General features: G+C 38.3%; 2 protein-coding genes across 6 annotated transcripts in view; both read left to right on the forward strand.

The window, feature by feature from the left end:
- The window catches only part of LOC143877739 (putative serine/threonine-protein kinase SIS8), a 29,866-nt gene extending 21,788 nt beyond the window's left edge, over window positions 1–8,078 (forward strand). For both annotated transcript variants that reach the window (XM_077379949.1, XM_077379950.1), the window contains 6 exons: window positions 2,427–2,505; window positions 2,620–2,718; window positions 2,822–2,890; window positions 6,139–6,188; window positions 6,489–6,665; window positions 7,254–8,078. In XM_077379949.1, coding sequence (XP_077236064.1) covers window positions 2,427–2,505; window positions 2,620–2,718; window positions 2,822–2,890; window positions 6,139–6,188; window positions 6,489–6,665; window positions 7,254–7,452 — 673 coding nt within the window. In that variant the 3' untranslated portion in view covers window positions 7,453–8,078. The remainder of the gene's footprint in view (window positions 1–2,426; window positions 2,506–2,619; window positions 2,719–2,821; window positions 2,891–6,138; window positions 6,189–6,488; window positions 6,666–7,253) is intronic.
- An 866-nt stretch (window positions 8,079–8,944) lies between these two features.
- LOC143877741 (uncharacterized) lies at window positions 8,945–19,544 on the forward strand. 4 transcript variants are annotated; one of them, XM_077379951.1, is made up of 11 exons: window positions 8,945–9,108; window positions 9,198–9,267; window positions 9,618–9,685; window positions 11,828–11,889; window positions 13,496–13,577; window positions 13,732–13,965; window positions 14,163–14,291; window positions 14,415–14,476; window positions 14,573–14,689; window positions 18,912–19,009; window positions 19,220–19,544. In XM_077379951.1, the coding sequence occupies exons 1-11, from the start codon at window positions 9,058–9,060 to the stop codon at window positions 19,237–19,239; spliced, it is 993 nt and encodes a 330-aa protein (XP_077236066.1). In that variant the 5' UTR covers window positions 8,945–9,057; the 3' UTR covers window positions 19,240–19,544. The 4 variants fall into 4 exon arrangements, with proteins under 4 accessions (XP_077236066.1, XP_077236068.1, XP_077236069.1 ...); XM_077379953.1 differs by lacking the exons at window positions 18,912–19,009; window positions 19,220–19,544 and adding an exon at window positions 18,284–18,885 and having other exon boundaries at window positions 8,947–9,108; XM_077379954.1 differs by lacking the exon at window positions 18,912–19,009 and having other exon boundaries at window positions 8,949–9,108; window positions 19,226–19,544.
- The last annotated feature ends 18 nt before the right edge of the window (window positions 19,545–19,562 follow it).

The raw sequence follows: 19,562 nt of genomic DNA on the forward strand, positions 1-19,562 counted from the left end.
TATAATCTGCTCAACCAATCACCAAAAAATAACATACCACGGCACCGTCGACCACAACATACGACAAATCAGAAGAAAAACATAATAGAATAATCGGATGCAAACCACAGAGCCATAGGGATCATAACACACATAACCCAGAAACCTCTCCACACGCAAAGGTTAACAAAGAACCACAAAGGAAGAGAAATCACACAAGCATAATGGACGCGGGAGAGGGGGGAGGGGGTGTCACTCGTTGGAAGGTGGGGGGCGGAGAATTTTTTTCCTCTTTTTTTTAATGTTTTCTTCGATTCTTTTGACAGTACCTAGGCCCCTAGGAATCTTGCCTAAGGCTCTGATACTCTGTTCGGAGTTCCATGAGACAGAGGTGTGTGTGTGTGTCAGAGAGAGAGAGAGAGAGAGAGAGAGAGAGAGAGAGAGAGAGAATAGAGTTCCTAAGGTGTCACCTCATATAGCTTATATGAGGTGGCGCTTAAAAACATAAGGGGCCCACTTTGTTTGGATGATCCAAAACATTCATTTGATAGGCCCTCACATAGATAGGGTGTGCCCAAAAAATCAACTTCATAGGATCATCCTTACCCTTCCATTTGTGGAGGTTGAAATGGATGGGTATAAACCTCCATAAATCTGCCCATTTTTTAACCTCCATAAATGGAAGGGTTAGGATGATCTTATGGACCCGATTTTTTGTAGGCACGATATCCATCTAAGGGCCTTTCAAATGAGTGGTTTCGATCACCCCAAAAATGTGGGCCCCTTATGTTTTGTGAGCGCCACCTCATATAAGCTATATGAGGTGACACTTAGGAACTCTATTCTCATATATATATATAGTGAACCACTAGGGTTATACATGAAAGGACCAGAATACCCCCAGTAGGGTATGTAAATTACGCCACTACTCTAACATGACTCAACACATATCAACATCAAAGCTTGATTAGCGTGTTGAGATTGTTCAAAGGAACTTTCAACTTGAAGGGAGTGTTGGTAAATACAATGTAGGGGCAATTTTTTTTATTTGATCACTATGTAAATGATTTTTTATTACCTTGATGAGACTACATCACTCCTATGTGATTTTTCTCTTCACTTTTCTTCACATATTATCTTAATTCCTTGGTCTTATAAATTCTTGAAATCTAGGGGGTCAAGATGGGGTGTTTCGAATCCTATGGTGACAACTTTTTAGGGACGACTATCAACAATGAGATTCTTATTTTCGACAAGCTTCACTGTGTGGAGAGTAGCCTATAAATATGTGTGTGTGTCTCTCTCTCTCTCTCTCTCTCTCTATATATATATATAATATAACTTTTATACACCCCGGTGTCATTTGGTGGGTTAATATGGTTAATTGCAAAGTTACCGAAAATGCCCCCGAAAAGTGGGAAGCACGTTTCAGAAGAGGGAAATGCCACATCTGCCAATATTTGGGAAAGCACGCTTCCAAAACGCGGGAAGCACGTTTCCCCAATCTTTGCTTTGTATCGTAAGATTTACATGTAAATAGGGAAATACAACACCCCCCCCCCCCCCCCCCCCCCCCCCACACACACACACACACACACACACAAACACAAACAACCCCCACCCCACTCATTTGGATTTATTAAAAATAGTTTCAAAAAGTCAACTTTCTAGTTCTAGTACAAAATCCGACATTTTTCTATCATCCAGGGCCGGGTCAAAATCTTAACTTCCAAACGATGAAATATTTTTCCAATTTTAAAAAATCATAAATTCCATCGTGTCCAAATATTATTAAATCCCAAAAGTCCGGTAAAAAAAATCTCATAAATTGGTATCTAAATTTTTTTTCATCTAGTCTGCTGGTCAGCACAAACATTTGAGCTGCCAGTGATTTTCCTTTAAGTACGTGTTGTATGTAATTTATGATGGTTGGATTCAAATTGCTTATGTTGGTTGGAAAGTGGAATTTTCTTGTTTTTAAATTGTCATTTTTTCAATTATTTCACACTTGTCGCTTTCCTTCATGCTTCTCTGACCCTTCCCGCTTGCTGCCTTCCCGAGAACGTTCGCTTCCCGCATTGGCAACTATGGTCTAATTGTTTCCGAAGCTTGCAATGGAGGACCACAATAATACCGTAGACTGTGCTATAATTCAAGTGAACCATGTGTGTGCTAGATATGTTACGAAAATAGCAGAGGTAACATTTGACTATATAGATCAGGGTCTGTCTAAGACTTGTCTTAACTCTGCAATGCCATTCGTGTATTAACTCAAACTTCTGTTGAAATTTCATACTATTGCATCAGACCATGATCCTTGGATATATACATGTGTGTGTGTGGCTGTGGTTGTGTGTACTAAAAGTTTCCTGTGGTTTATAGTTATTTAGATAAATACCGTTTGTATCAATTTCTCCGGGAAGTTTGAAATATACTTTGTCTTGCAGAGGCAGTTTGTATAGGCTAATTCACCGGCCTAACAATCAGTTAGATGAAAGGAGGCGTTTGAGGATGGCACTAGATGTTGTATGATTCCATAGATTCTTTTCTTATGTTATTTGCAGTTAGTAAAGTTTCCATTAGACTTGGTGGGTCCTTTGCTATTAAATGTGTTTTTCTTTCTTGTAACTGACTTTGCAGGCTCGTGGAATGAATTATTTGCACAACTGCACACCAGTAATAGTACATCGTGATTTGAAGTCTCCAAATCTTCTTGTTGATAAGAATTGGGTCGTCAAGGTGGCACTCTTATTCTCATATTTGGGTTGTTTTCTTGCGCATATGACATCCACTATCCTGTTCCACATGTTTTATCTTGAGTTGAATGTTTGCTACCATCTAGGTCTGCGATTTTGGGTTATCTCGAATAAAGCACAATACGTTTCTCTCTTCAAGATCAACTGCAGGAACGGTGAGCCTCTTTTTATGAATGACCATCTTTCTTATCCCCAATGTAACACCACAAACGTAACACCACATGTAAATTTCTTCATTGAGGAGAATATATGAGGATGGCCAATGTATGCTGATTGTGATCCAAAAGATCTAGCATATATGTACTTACTGGATGGCTAGCATCGCAAAATGCCCTGTTAAATTACTGAAGTGTTTGCTACCTTACTAAAGGGGGTCTTTCTATACCTATATTGTTTGTGGGGCAATCTATGCCTCATCCTTAGCCTCTATATCTTGTTCTTGTTTTTAAATAAATTCTTTTACCATTTTTGTTTTCTTAATTTTCTGCTCCAACCATGGAAAAATGTCCTACTGTTTTGATAGAATGACTAAAATATCCCTAAACTTTTGGACTGATTACATGTGAGACCAAAGTACCAAACTAACACATCAGTGCCTTCAATTGTTTTTGAATGTCACAGTGCCGTCAAAATTTTCATGCCAAAGAAATACCCACACTTTTAATTTGAGCGAGTGCATGGAGATGACGAAACTACCCTCCATGCGAATCTCTAAAAGAACCAACCTGCAAATGACCACCTCGAAGATGACGAAACTACCCTCCATGCAAATCTCTAAAAGAACCAACCTGCAAATGACCACCTCGAAGACTGAAATAAAAAAGTGTCCTTTTAACTGATCAAAGTTCCCTATGACAATTGCCCAAAAGAACCAGTGTGACATTTGTATGTGCATACCAATGGCCAGTTGTCATTGATGTATTGTCATGGTCATGCTTAGAATATGAAGAATATAAGTACTTGATATTATTGGTCATTGCCATTTGTATTCTATCATTGCAGTTACTTGTACACATTATAATTTACTGTAGTCATTTTTTTTCTTTTAATATTCTCAGCTTCATCAAGAAATTGATGTTTCTCTAAAGGCAGTAGTTGTAATGTGAATGTGTCTAAATCTTAATGCCATCTTCTGTTCTTCAGGCTGTATGGATGGCTCTTGAAGTGCTGCGAAATGAACCTTCAGATAAGAAGTATAGGTTTTATGCGTTATACATCATTTGAACGTAATGTAATATATAGTTATACACTAGTATTTTCTTAATTCCACAACTTTAGATGGGTCCTCAGGCCGAAAGATTTAATTAGAAAAAGCTGAAATTTTACAAGAGGACATAGCCCACATTGACTCGAAACCCATAATAACCAATCTGAGAATAACAAAAGACAGCTAAGAAAATCTAAGAAAGAATACCCCATTTCGGAAATAAACATGAATGCGGAGGGGCAATCCCCCATATTTAAAATGAGTCGCATCTAGTGGCACATCTAGTAGGAAGTGGTAATATGTCCCAGCTCCGATAAACATTAGAATTGCTATGCTCACGAGCATGATTTGCAGAAGTATTCGCTGCTGGATTACCCTCTCTATATATGAGTAAATTTTGGCTTAATATCGTCAACCAAACTTTTAATCTTATGCCACTAGGACATAATCATCAAGGCAAATTTCCTTTTCGCTGAGGGTCTGCTCAGTTGCTTTCAGAGGCGTGGAAAGGAAATGAAAACCTGGCTTCATTTCCGTCAGAACACATTGACCGTGTGTTTTGTCGGTTTCCGCGGAAGCCTTTAATTCAAAATAGACGATGACATGGTTTTCCTGTTGGCTGTTATGGCCCTCATTACGGAACACTAGGTTTCTTGCTGTAAGTCGCGTTTCTTCTCTTGTCGAAGATCCAACATTGCGTTTCGCTGCATCTCTCTCTCTCTCTCTCTCTCTCTCTCTCTCTCTCTCTCTCTCTCTCTCTCTCTCTCTCTCTCTCTCTCTCTCACACACACACACACACACACACACACACACACACACACACCTTTCCTGCTCACCGTCCCTCTCCTGCTACCCTCCTTCCCCCTCTCTCACTCACCACCCATCCTTCCGTCAACATGGGACCCTGGAAATGGGTTTCTTCGGCTGAATCCTGTTCCTTGGATTTCCTAATCTGCCAGCAAAGCCATAACAAATCTCCTCTATTAAGAAATCAAAATCTGAATAAAATCCAACAAAACTAACTGCTGTGATTTCTCAATCTGCCTTCAAACCCACAGTTTTCTCTTTTAGGAGACCCAAACTCGGACAAACACCCAATAGAACCCTAAATCTAAAGTAAATCTCATCTCATAGACATCAATGTTAGGATTTTGAAAAGAATGAGAAATCTAACACCCTCCCCCCACCCAAAGAAAACACACACACACACACACACACACATCTGCACTGGCATTTCACAAGCCAAAACAGAAATGAAATCCTATACGTTTTAGGGCCAGGTCTTCAATCTCTTACCTGAAGGTTCCCAGCCCCCCTCAGAAGAATTTGTAGCAGATGTGGAGAAATTAGAAGAATTGTCTGAGAAAAAACTAAAGTTCTAAGAATTCGTAGCAGATTCAACGGTGGGTTTATCTTTTCGTCTGTGGTTTTCTTTATTTGTTGTTGCAGGCGGTTGAAATGTCGAAGAACAAGATTTCGGAAGGGTTCTTTCTTTTCTTTCTCCAATACAACTAGACATGTTTTTTTTTTCTTTTTTCTCTTCTTTTTTTCTTTCCTTTCCTTTTCTTTTTTGCCAGGTCATTTTTATCCCTTTTCTTTTCTTTTCTGACCCAATCATGGCAAGTTGGCAACTGAACAGAGCCTGAAGGAGATCAATTAGAACTTTTGGATTGAAGACATATGTACAACCAAACTAACACATTAGTGCCTTCAAAATTTTCACGCCAAAGAAATACCCACACTTTTAAGTTGGGCGGGTGCATGGAGATGAAGTAACTACGCTCTATGCAAATCTCCAAAAGAACCAACTTGTAAATGACCATGTTGAAGACTGAACTAAAAATGTGTCCTTTTAACTGATCAAAGTTCCCTATGACAAGTGCCCAAAAGAACCAGTGTGACATTTAAACATGCATACTGTCACTGGTCATCGGTGTCTTGTCACGGTCTTGCTTGGATTATGAAGAATATAAATACTTGATATTATTGGTCATTGCCATTTTTTTTTTGGATGGCTTATTGGTCAATGCCATTTGTATTCTATCCTCACAATTATTTGTAAATGCTATAATTTACTGTAGTAATTTGTTTTCTTTTGATATCCTCAGTTTCATCAACAAAATTGATGTTCTTCTAAAGTCAGTAGTTGTAGTGTGAATGTGCTTATAAATCTTCATGCAATCTTCTGTTCTTCAGGCTGAGTGGATGGCTCCTGAAGTTCTGCGAAATGAACCTTCAGATGAGAAGTATATTACAACACTTTCCATTTACATCCCAGAAAATCTTTTATTAGTTTCTTTATATTTTATATTTGCTTATAGTTTTGGGAGATGAATCTGCACTCCTTTGTTTTGATATTGGCTCTCCTTATATAGGTTGTTAAAATTCCTAAAAAGCTTTCACCATCCAATAAAAAAATGTATAAAGGACTGTTATTATCAGAATAAGGGAGTGCTGATATCATCTCCCATAATTTTTGTAGTTTCTTTTTATTCTGTATTGGTTTATTCTATGCGGGGTCTAGAATTAGTGGTCGTAACTTGCAGGTGTGATGTATATAGCTTTGGTATCATATTATGGGAGCTTTCTACCTTGCAACAGCCATGGGGAGGTATGAATCCAATGCAAGTTGTTGGTGCTGTCGGTTTCCAGCATCGTCGCCTTGACGTTCCTGAAGACATGGATCCCTTTATTTCAGATATCATAAAGAAATGCTGGCAAACGTGAGTATCACTTTTCCTCCTACAAGCCCATTTTGAGTATGCATTATTCCCCCAAACCAAAATTTATGGTACTGTTCTAGAGATACTATATCAGGGACTGATTGCCTTCAACAGAGAACATTAGTTTTTGCTTGCACCCCTTTAATTAGCATCTACTATTAAACCATAGGGCTGATCACTTGATCCTTTCAACTTGCCTAGATCATGTGTGGCATTAGGAGACTTGTTGCATTGCTTTCTGTTTTCATTTATGCTCATAAAGTCTGAACTTCTCAGTTATGGATTTCCATGAGCTGAAAGTATGTGAATAGTTGATGGAAACAGAGAAGCTCATGGCATCACATAGAGAAATCCCTGTTGTTACTTCTAACAATCAATGATTGGAGAAGTCCCTGTAGGCTGTAGTTACTTCTAACAATAAATTATTGGATACTATGTTCAAATTTTGCAATTGAAAATCATGTATATATAACCTGGTTCAGTCATAATTATTTTGTTTATGATTATGCATTATAGAGATCAAGGTGTGAATCCATCATTTTTGCTTAGTTGCACACATGCATACAGACTAATTTGTTGACATTGTAGGGATCCAAAGATGCGGCCTTCCTTTTCTGAAATCATGGCTGCCTTAAAGCCATTGCAGAAGCCTATAACAACCACACAGGTGCCAAGACCAAGGCGACCGGTTAGTAACGATCCAGAGAAGGGGCTGTTTCAAGGCACTGAAGACCCAACTCGGAAAGGGCCCCATGCAAACCACTGTGCAGCAGGAGCTGATGAATAGTGATGGACGACAGGACGAGTGCCAAAAGTGGTCCATCTTGGACAGTCGGAGCCGATATACAAAGAGATAGCTAGAAGATCGTAAAAATTATTCAATTTGCGACTTCAAAATTTTTGGGTTGGTGGGTGGGGGGGCGGGGGGGGAGGGGATCCACCCAGGAGGTTGTCCGTTTTGATTGTAACGATCCCATTGTTTCATTCAAGGTTGAGTTGAATTGCTCTGGTGAGTGTCTTTAAGTTCAGGTTAATTACAGTGAGAAAGGAAGCAAGGGCGTGGCAGGCATTCTGAATTCTGCAAAGGATTTATGGCTAAGACACTCAAGACTTTCTTCCTCTTTGGTCGGTCCCTTAAGAAATGGTTGAGGTAAGAGAGTCCAAAAGGACCGAAACATGATATTGCCTCCCAGAATGGGTTGGCTATCATTGATGTCAATTTCTGCGTTGCTTGTAGTTGGAAAATAAACCTGTCATCTGAAAGGGCAAGAAGCCAAGAAACCTGAAGGAAATTCATAATGTTTGTATTTTTTGTGACATGTTACAAGCCGAAAGTTCAATTGAGAAATCAAACATTTGTTTGTGTGAAAATACTTGTGGGCATAAGTACAGTTGGGTACCACCATTTTTCATTGGGCCCCTGCCATGGATGGGTCATTCCTCCAAAATCTCTCCCACTACACAACCCTAAGCCTCTTATTTGTAAGATTTACCTGCCTAATGTGAACTGCTTATGCGTAGCTGGATTCTTGGAAAAAGGCTATAAAGATGATCAATGTTGGGATTCTATGAAGAAAGCTACAAAGAGCCCAACTAACATTGATCATCTTTATAGTCAGTCCTTATTTACATCATGCTCTCATAAACCCATATATTTACTTGGGTCTGTTTTCCATTTCCCCAATATTGACAACTGATCATTATTTTGCTCAACTATTTTAACCCACCCGGCAAAGCTACTGTTGATCAATTAACAAAATGGTCTGTTTCACCATGATTTTTTGGGCGATGGTTTTTCACATATAGGAGCCCCACTCATATACAAGCCACAAGGATCCTACTAAAGACATGGGGTATAAATCCTTGGATTACTGTTCTGGGATTAGCTATCCTGCTTGAATAGTTTTATTTTGAATAAACCCTTGTTGGGATTGACTACCTCGTTGGCTCGTTTGTATTACTATACCTTACTCATTAGGGCTGTTTTTTGATGTGATTGAAGGATAGCAAGACTATCCAAGGATAAAATAAAACCCAAGCTTGCTATCCCCATTAAGGACAGCCCCCAAAGGAAGTGAAGGCATCACTAATGTACAATTGGGAGGCATATATAATATGGTGATCCGAGTATTATATCTCCTCTATCAAGTGAGCTGAAACAAATCTCAACCATCCATGTCATTTTCCCAAGCAAATGAAAAAGAAGAACGGTCAAGATGGGTCGAGTGGCTTACCTATTGAAGATACCAAGGAAAGTGTGGTGTCCAAGTCCCAACCACAAAAGAAAAAAAGAGAACCGTTCAAGGAAGCTCTCTATTCGTTGAAACCAAATTCTTTTATTCTATTCGTTAAAACCATCCAACTTTGTTCCTTCGTTAAGCAAACCACGAAAATGGGAACTGTTCTCGACTCCCATTTCTTAGCTCTCACAGCTCTCATCACTGTAACTCTCTCTCTCTCTCTCTCTCTCTCTCTCTCTCTCTCTCTCTCTCTCATACACACATTTTTTCTGAAAGAAATTGCTTTTTGCAGGTGGGCTACCAGTTTGTGTTCTTCCTCATCACAGCACTGCTCAAGTTCGATAAGGTTACCGATTTTGCCGGTAACCCATTTCTTTCTATTACGCCAGTTCTTCTCTTCTTCCATTTCTAGGTTTTTATTGCTTATTTGGTTGAGATTGGAGTAAATGTCTTTGGGTTCTTCCTTTTCTTACTTTATGTTGGTTTCTGTTTACTTTTGAGAGACTTAAGTTGTCTATTATTATTTAGGTCTGCTATATGTTGTGTGATAAGCTGAACATGTTACTTTGATTCCTCCATGTTAAATTGGTTGAATTTTGAACTGGGTATTGTTTTTTCCTTGTGTTATGTTTTAGGAATATTGTCATTTAATCCATGTTTCTAAGTTTTGGTTGATTCTATGGTTTGACATTTCTATTTATGTTTTGTTCAGGATGCACAAATTTTATCATTATTGCTGTATTGACTCTGGTCCTGAAAGGAACATGGGATTTTAGACAGGTGGATTTCTTCATCCCAAAGTCTATATGTTAATTCCATGAAATACTTCTTGGCTTGTTATATTTCTTTATTTTTAGTTCTTGGATTAGATGGTGACTAAAATGTTTTGCAAACCGAAGGGGCATATGACCATTTCGGTATTTTCCACGGACGGCTGAGCGGTAATCCGTAACGACATATGGATGAACCTGATTTCCTCATTTGGAAAGTACACATAGGGAGAAACACCTAGCTGTTTTAACTTGTTTGGGACTAGGAGAATGATATCTAGTTTAGGTTCTTGTGTCTATGCATCTAGTAGGAGTCTACTCGTACCCTTTTTTTTAATGATGAGTCTACTTGTACCTTTCTTCTCCCATTGAAGAAAAAATTAGTACCTATCTTCTCATTCCGTAGATTCCGTTTCTTTTGACGTAAAATTTGTTTTATGTTGTAAAAATGAACATAAAATAAATTTTACGTCCATTTTTACGTCGAAAGAAATGGAGCCTTAGGGGCCGTTTGGATACGCAGATTTTAGAATCCAGGTTTTTAGTTTGAAAACAGTGTAAAAGAGCGTGCATGATCAAGCTGTCCTGGCAGCGTTTCTTGGATTTTAAGTAAGAAAACCAGGTTTTAGAAATCTTTCCTTGCATCCTGAGATTTCTAAAACCTGGAAATATGGGAGGATCTGCTACTCTCTTGCTGACGGAAAGAAGGGTGAGAAGTTAAAAACGACGGCTGGTTCGCTTCTTCTCTTGTCTCTTAGCTACAATTTTGAAGAAACCCCAGATTCTAAAATCCAAATATCCAAACGGCACCTTAGTGAATTCTGATTTCTTCCAAATGTCACAGCTTAAAAGCATTCGGGATTGGAACTTCTTTATGTAGGTGATGTACATGCTGTTTTGTCTACCGTTAGTCTTATGAAGAAGGGTGCTTTTCATTATAATAGGTGTTGGGTGTAACAGAACTATCGAAATCACTTCGTGCATATTGTGTGTTAATCATATTCTTCGTTGTCTATTTTATAATGATAGAAAAAGATGAAATCTCCATCTTCAGATCTCTTGGTTCAATTCGTTCTTTGGTAGAATATAATAGTGAAATGGATCTAAATGGTGGGAAATGATTGATTTGATATATTTTATTTTCTTGTTGCTTGTTCATGCTTTTATGCCATTGATTTTATCATGTGAAAAAGGGGCGTATGCCAGTTCTCACCTGATGACTTACCCCTACTTGATCATCCCTCATGCTTCTTAGTTTTTGCAATTTTTTAACAGTTGGTGCATGCTCCTGAAACACGACTGATATTTTTAAAAATTGGGTGTATGGAATTAGACCTAGGATTTGAAATTTCATATCATCGTATTTTCAAAAAAAAAAAAAAGTCATGTTAGAATGCATTTTATTTTGATTAAGTACTTCTATGATCATTGTTGGAGTGTATGTCCATAATATTTATGTTGTTAGCCATGTTACGCAAATTTCATCTCATTTGAAATTGGAAGTTAGAGTTTTGAAAACTCGTGGCTCTGGTTCAAATCAGTCCCTGTGGAAATCACGATTCAAATGAACTGCCCCCTCACATGGATATCTCATCTGGTTTTACCCATCCCTCTACCTCATCCCTGTCTTCCTAAAAAATTTTCTTCAAGTATCTCTCCTTCCTCACCTTTCTTTTGCACATAATCAATATCTACACATATCTTTCTTTCTCCTCACCTCTCTTTCACTCCAAAAAAAATTCCTTCTCTCTCTCTCTCTCTCTCTCTCTCTCTCTCTCACACACACACACACACACACACACACACACACGTCTCTTTTTCTCATACGCATGCCCACTCATTGTCTCATGCCTCTCTACTAGTAACTTATAAAGGAAAAGAAATGATCTTGCAAACTCGTGGTAACAGTAAAATCTTGTGTGGGACTATTCATCTCTTTCCTGCTTTTTGATTGTGTCAAACTAAGATGGGTTAGAAATGAATCAACTCTGAATGTCCAAAACTTGTATTAAGATAAAGGTAAATGACAATGAAGAAATATTATATGATTAGTTAATTAGTTTATTCTTGTTCTAATAGTCCAGTGACTATTTCTAACCTACACGAATTCTTCTTCTTCTTTTTTGTCTGAACATGCAGTTCTATTTTTCAGGTTGTCCTGACTGTGCTTGTTGTTATATGGGGTCTTCGCCTTGGACTATTTCTATTGATGAGGTATGGTAACAAAATAATTAAAGAGGACACAGATTTTCATGAATAATCTGGGATCATGATCTCTTTTGTCTCAACTATACACAAGGTTCACTGCTTGAATCTGTTCAATTATTTGTTAATCTTGTGTATTCAAAAATTGAAATTGCCCTGTATCCCGAATGAGTGAATCTTGTGCATTCTAAATTGCCGCGTATTCAGAATTTTTACTTGCTTCATGGTACTCAAAATATAAAAAACTCTGCCTATTTGTATTCAGAATTTTGATTTAATGGTACCGGTTTTCTTTGCCAAAATTGTCGTCTCATAAACTAAGCGAAGACTGCTCCTTGCAGTTTGCAGAGCACATGACTAACAAGTTCCCATTCTGTCATCATAATGCCAGTCCAGACTCTAAAAAGTCCCCATCTGTTTAGTTTATTTTTGTTCCATTTCAGCAAATTACATGCAAGTTATTTTAAATTTATTTTTTCAAATAAATCTCATTTAGTAGTGCATAAAGTGCACGATTCCAGTTTCTGGGCGCCATTGTAGCTTCACAAGAAGTTGCTTTCTGCTGATTCCATATAAATCTCATTGCACTTCACAGCCTAGGACGATGAGATAATGTTTTTTGGACATATATATATATATATATATATATATATATATATATATATATATATATATAGAGAGAGAGAGAGAGAGAGAGAGAGAGAGAGAGAGAGAGAACTGTTGGTGAGCTTAAGCGCACCAAACCTATGGTGCGCTTAAGCTCCCCAATCACATGGGGGCCCACTTTGTTAGGTGATCCAAAGCATTCATTTTAAAGGCCTTATGATAGATAGGGGGTGTACCAAAAATCAGCTCCATAGGATCATCCTAACCCCTTCATTTGTGGAGGACAAAAATGGGCAGATTTGTGTGTGTCCATTTTTGTCCTCCACAAATGGAGGGGTTAGGATGATCCTATGGAGCTGATTTTTGGTACACCCCCTATCCATGTAAGGGACTTTAAAATGAATGCTTTGGATCACCTAACAAAGTGGGCCCCCATGTGATTGGGGCGCTTAAGCTCACCAAAAGTTTGGTGAGCTTAAGCGCACCAACAGTTTCCTCATATATATATATATATATATATATACAGAGACTTTTTTTTTTCCTATTGCATACTAGAAAATTCAAGACGTACTGGGTAAAACACTTGGTGTGGGCCTTTGGGCTGATAGTTTGGACCATGTTCACAGCTCACACTACTATGTATAGAAGCCTTCCTCACTTTTTTCGTAAGACTGTAAAAAGATTTATCAGAGGAGAAGAGAAGAGTAGGGGGCTGAGATTGTCTCAAGAAAAAGATATCACTACTATTAGCAAGTGAGTCGTTGTGTATGTTGTAAGGCAGACCCATGCTCAATGGTTAATGATGATGCAATCTGTTCCTTTTTTTCTTTGAATAAATTGCTGCATTGGATAGTAGGGTTATTTGCAAGTGAACAATGATCCATAATTGAAATTAGGCTGCCTGTTTTCTTTTTTCTTTTTTCACTGGAACTGGTCTTGACCATATTGAGTTGAATATATTATTTCATTCAATTTTTCTCTTATTTCCTGAAATTTCTTGCGCGAGCAGGATCTTGCAATGGGGAGAAGATCATCGTTTTGATGAAATGCGCAATAATTTGGGAAAGTTAGCTGTTTTCTGGATATTCCAGGTTTTCTAATTTCTGCTCTATTTTTCATTTGTTATAATTGATTTTGGCGTTTTATGACGTCATGTCTAATGGTGGAATCTATGTTACTGTATCTGGACCACGATGCCCCATAAGTTTGAGAAATTGTGGTCATCCCTCTCTTCTTTTATTACAGGCTGTCTGGGCATGGACTGTGAGTTTGCCTGTAACAGTTGTTAATGCTAGTGATAGAAATCCATCTGTTCAGCCTCGAGATATTATTGGATGGATTATGTGGTCTGTGGGCATGTCAGTTGAAGCTATAGCTGATCAACAAAAGCTGTTATTCAAGAACTCTCCTGCCAACAGAGGAAAGTGGTGCAATGTGGGGCTTTGGAAATTCTCCCGCCATCCAAATTACTTTGGCGAGGTTAATTGACTTCTTATTCTTCTCAAATCTCATGCTTGTTGATCTCATGATGTCCTGCTCCATACTGAATCAAAATAATACAGCATGGCGAGAAATGGGTTCAAATTACTTTATACGATATTCTCAAAGTTGTATACATTTCAGTTTCTACATGAGACTATAATGACATTATATTCATGTATATGGTGTGTGTATAGATACTCCTTTGGTGGGGAATCTTTGTGGCTTCCTCTCCTGTTTTAGAAGGTGCTGAATGGCTTGTAATCGTGGGACCACTCTTCCTGTCTCTTTTGCTTCTTTTTGTTAGTGGCATCCCACTACTTGAGGTTTGCCTTGCCACTTCCCATCAATTACATTTTGAATATTACCATCTGGAAGCTTTGCTCTTTTTTTTTAGAATGGAGAAAAAAAACTTTGCTCTTGTTGGTGTAACTTATGCATGGAAACAGGAATCAGCAGATAAGAGGTTTGGCAATGATGCAGAATTCCGGCTCTATAAAATAACAACAAGGTGAATATAATTTTAGGTCATTTCTTGTGATGGATGTGTTGACATGGTGATTGGAAATGAAAAGCCGAGTATCTAATGTTAATATTTGTGTATCAGCCCCCTCATTCCTTTGCCTCCAGTTGTGTATGGGAATTTGCCTGCATGGTTCAAAGCCATCGCCCTTTTCGAATTTCCTTTCTATAGTCGAAATCTGCCGGAGGAAAGAGAATACTGGTAAGACTACCATTTTTTATATTCTAACTTGAAACTTCTCATCTATAAGTCATGTGCTCATTTTCTTGCATGACTTTTCAAAGAACTGTATACATTCTTTGGGTTTCACTATACTGATTCATTGATCAGGCTATTCTGCCTTATTCCATATTAAATTTAAATCTTCTCAACTAGTTCTTTTTTTTTTTTTGGTTATTTTTCCTAATGTTGGATATTGAATTGTTGAACACATTAATTATTATATTTTGAGTGTTTATGTAATGTGATCTTTTACGTGTAAATCCCTATTTGCATAGTTATCCTAATTTTTCACAGCAGTCATGAAACAGCCAAAATTTTGTGAACTTTTTAGAGAAAATTTCTTAAAAATCCATATCTACTACACCAAACTTTTGTGGACAGAATGCCCTTTAGCAATTTTAAAATCACGAGTTTTTGCCAAAAAGCTCCTTAACATCAACAGAACAGCTGGAAGGAAACCCTCACATTTGGATCTTAAGGGATGGCTTGTAATCTCATCCAGTTGATAAACATTGATTTGCAAAACCCATATTTGCACATATGTTTAATCTGCATATCTATCCATCTCCTCTCTCTTCTTTTCTTTTCTTTTCTTTTTTTCCCCCTGTACTTTTTCCGTTCTTTTATTCTCATCTATTCAACCACTGGTTCTTCCTTCAATATCCCAATGCATGTCAACCTCAATTTTCATTCAAAACTCATAGCTCCCGAGGTTCTTCTATCTCAACTTTCATTATATGTGGACTGTAGATGGTTGCATTTTGTCCAAGTAGGGAAAATTACCTCCAATGGACTTGGTCCATTTGTAAGATAAAATTTGGATATGTCGATTGTTCGTTTACTCCATATTTGAACTTTCAAGTGTGTTCCTAGATTATGTAGGACGGTGTACAGAGAACAAACTTGTGATTTTTGTGTCAGGATCATAGGATTTGGGCCTTAGACACCTCGGGTAGATTCTTTGTTCAATCCTTCTTTTGTAGGTTGGTGTGTGGTGATGGCCAGGAATCTAAATTTTTCATTATTTGGCTATTGTCAGTCCCGTCCTGTCCCGTGTGGCGGCCTTTGCTTGGACAGTGGCTTATATGCGGATAAATACATGCGACTGTCTCAATAGGCATAATGTGTCTATAGCAAGCGGGTGTATCCTTTGTAAGGCAGCAGAAGAAATTTTGAATCGTGTCCTCCTCCATTGCCTCCTCTCATTCACTGTATGGAGAGCAATTATCAAGAGCTTTGGATTTGCCCGGGTCTTCCATAGATCGATTCCAAGAACCCCTGCTATTTTGGCCAACTAGCCTGTTCGGTGAGTCGGGTCGATCCAGTTGGAGCATGGCACCCTATGCTATTATATGGCATATTTGGCTAGAGAGAAAGAGGAGGATCTTCGAAGACAAAGAAAATAGCATTGCAAGGATCATATCAGAGATTAAGATTGATCTCATAGCTTGGGCAAAATCAATCGACCTATTGGCATCATATTGAACTGCTGATATTACGAGAAACTGGTAGACAATCATTTGGGAGAAAAGAGTAAAAATCGCGCTTCACCATCTTGGAAGCCGCCCATGTGCGGGTGGCTAAAACTCAATTTTGATGGAAGCGCTAAAGGGAAACCAGGCCTGGCAGGAATTGGAGGAGTCATTATTCATGACGTAGAGGGCAATACCATATTCTCATACTCCGGTCGGCTGGGACTTCCAAATCCAGTGAGGTGGAAGCAAGAGCTTTAGTGCATGGACTAAGTGGTATGTTACACATTGCCTTGACCCCTAAATAGTGGAGGGTGACTCTTCCATCATCATCTCTTAGGCAAAAGGAGAAGCCCCGGGCCTTGGAAACTCTCTAATATCATTTTGGAAATTCGGGACTGTTGTAAGGCCATTCGCCCGAGTCTCTCTCATACTTATAGATCCGCTAATGAAAAGGCTGACGAGCTAGCAATGGCGGGAGTGGAAATCAGCTGTGTGGTAGAGTTGCTTCATTGTAGCTCAGGACAATTAGGGTTTGGTTAAGACGGGTATTTTAGTTCGTAAGTCTCATATATGTACCTCCCAGCTGGTTTGGGACAAAGGCTTAGTTGAGTTGAGTTGATTTGAGTTGAGAAAGTCTCATATATGTACCTCATCTAGCGATGGGGGACACCTTGTCCCCTCCATCCATCTGTATGGTTGCTCTAAATCAATAAAGCCACCTTTCTCAAGATAAAAAAAAGGATGGAGGGATTTTGTTGTACTAGGAAATTTTGGATTTCATTACTAAAGTTGTTTGAAGTTTTATTGGGTTTCTAGATTCCTTTGATCGTTCTGTGGAGGAATGATCTTGCTGGCACCTTCGTAAAAAGGGGCAAGTATGCCCATTTGTGTAGTGGCGTGGCTTTGGAAAGAGAAACTGTAGAATCTTTTGAGAAAAAAGAGTCCTCACTGGGAAAAAGAACTAGGGAAGCTAAATATTGTTTTTTTTTTTAAAGATAGGAAAGCTAAATTAAAAACATAGGAAAGCTAAATATCTTATTCTTAGCTGGGCACTTAGGAAGAAATTTTTTTAGAATGTTTGATTCAAGATCTTTTTAGAAATTGGGAAGAGATTGCGAAGGGAAGATATCCTGGAGAGAAGAAAGCTCCAAGATGGATCCACCCCCACCAACACAAGTCATTAGAACAAAGGCGAGTGTGAGTAATTTTTGTATCCAATTGCATTGCAGACTAACAACCGCTAGGCATGCATTATTCTCTCTTGTAACTATTCTTTATAAAGAGTTGTTCAAAAAAAAAAAAAAAAAAAAACTATTCTATATAAAGAGTTAGATTAGTCTTTATGGGTCAAGTTCAATTCATCCAATGTAATCTCTTGGGAACTCTGTGTCATAGTTCGAGATCGTGGCAATTGGCTACCATTGATAAAGCATCTTGATGCGTGTAGAGAAAAGGGAATTTTCTTATTTTTAGGGAGGATGATGAGATATTGATGCTTGTAGTGAAAACACCACCCTAAGAAAATATATAGGGAGTTATTGTCGGTGGGGCAATCTCTGCCCTTATACAAGCCGCAATTTCTTTTTTCAATGAAGGTTCTGTTTTCTTTTCAGTAAAAAGAAAAAAATGTTTCCAAATGCTTACCTCAGCATGGCAAAGGGCTAGGCTGCCTAGGTGGCTTGACAACTAAGCTAGAGAGCAAACCCTGTGGGTTCCTGATCAAACAGAATCATCAAATGTGCAAGGAAGAAAAGAGAGCTGAGTGACATATATAGGAATCTTGTGGGAGGATAGATTTATTTGGCCATCACATGACAAGATGTTGATAGTGTAGTTAGCAGGTTCATTCATGAACTGAGGAAGCCTAGCCTTCAGTACATTGCATTCTCAATTGCATAAAGTCATCTCCAGGTAATGGTATGATTCTATAAGCCGAGAATGACCATTAACAAAATATCCCCTTTTTGTTCGCTCTACTGGAACCAGTACAGAAATGGGTGCTTTTTCTACGTTTTCAAATGCTTTCTTTCTAACCGGCTCCTATTTCAATCCGTGCTGGACGGATCGATATACCAATAATGAAGTATCCATTCAACAGGTGGAATACATCACATCAACCTGGGAGCATTAGCTGATATAGTACATCAATACATGTTACTATGCCCATTCCAATCTTGTCCAAAGCTAATATGGATACCAATTGACTAGTTCTGATGAGTGGAGATCTACAGAAGGGTTTCTTTATTTTTTGTACAAAATTCACGTTGTGTAGAAGCAAGAAACAATTCGGAGTACCAAAGGAATATAGAAAAACACATTTGCTGGGAGCTTATTTGGTCTTAGCAGTTGTTACTCAACAAGATAGAGGCATTAATTGGTGATCATATGCAAAACAATCACTTTGAATCCTGTATTCCCTGAAAAGAACAAAGCTTACATGTCAATAGTCATTTTGTGCAAGACAAGGAAGCAAGAGGCGAAACTGTTCTGTTCACACCTTATATTTTATGAGTGGAATTGAGATTGAAAATATGTTTACCAAACCCACAGAGCAAGAACAATTCTGTCTACTTGTAGTTAAGTTGGGAATGATCATTCCATTCTTCTAACCTGGGAAATTGTAGAAGATTTGGATTTTCTGAGCCTAAGAGTGTTGGAGAGGCTGTGGCAGCAAGCATTATGATTGGCCAAGTGTTTTTTTAGATTTTAAAACTGTGTGAATGCAGGCATGACATGTGCGGAACGGAATCTGTGGAAACAAATCTGCTCCGCTTTGCGAATTCCCCAGTGTTTGCTGCTCAAGAGGGGTTGAGCAGGCTGAGAAGTAATTTTCATTCTAAACTTAGTATCATTTTACTTATTTTTCTGCAGTGAATATTGCATTGTGAGACACTGATAAAGAAACTGGTAATTTTCGTTGGCGGTATTGGTTCATAAGTTCACATATTGTATTCTGACACATTCTTGAACAAAGTTATAATTTTCATCGTTGGTATTGGTTTATGATTCTCATGACATTTTCTGTCCATGGAAGGAATAGAAAAGCCGGAGTGAAGACGGCAAGGGATTGAAGCCGGAGTGAAGACTGCAAGGGATTGAAGCCGGAGTGAAGACTGCAAGGGATTGAAGATGGCCTGGCATCACTTATTAGTTATTACCAATTTAAAATTGTAATGGGTTATCGGTAGTTTTCAGGGAAAATAATTGCAGTTTCTCAGGCAGAGGCAGTCTGATTTTTGTCTTTTTTTTCACTTTTGGTTTTGTAAAGTTGCTACTCTTGTAAATTTCCAAACGTTGACAAATTCCTTCTTTTGGCTTATTATTTCTAAGTACTCTGCTATTCTCATGGCATTCCATTATGAGACGAGGTAGGGAGA

This window comes from Tasmannia lanceolata, unplaced genomic scaffold (genome assembly GCF_043159265.1).
Source record: "Tasmannia lanceolata isolate RefF3 unplaced genomic scaffold, GAP_Taslan_0.1 ptg000005l, whole genome shotgun sequence".
NCBI lineage: Eukaryota > Viridiplantae > Streptophyta > Magnoliopsida > Canellales > Winteraceae > Tasmannia > Tasmannia lanceolata.

Bases quoted from the DNA above. Each gene is read 5' to 3' on its own strand.
- LOC143877741 (XM_077379951.1), top strand. From the start codon at position 9,058: ATGGGAACTGTTCTCGACTCCCATTTCTTAGCTCTCACAGCTCTCATC. The intron at 9,686-11,827 runs GTGGATTTCTTC...TCTATTTTTCAG, and splicing joins GAACATGGGATTTTAGACAG to GTTGTCCTGACTGTGCTTGT. The intron at 14,292-14,414 runs GTTTGCCTTGCC...GCATGGAAACAG, and splicing joins GTGGCATCCCACTACTTGAG to GAATCAGCAGATAAGAGGTT.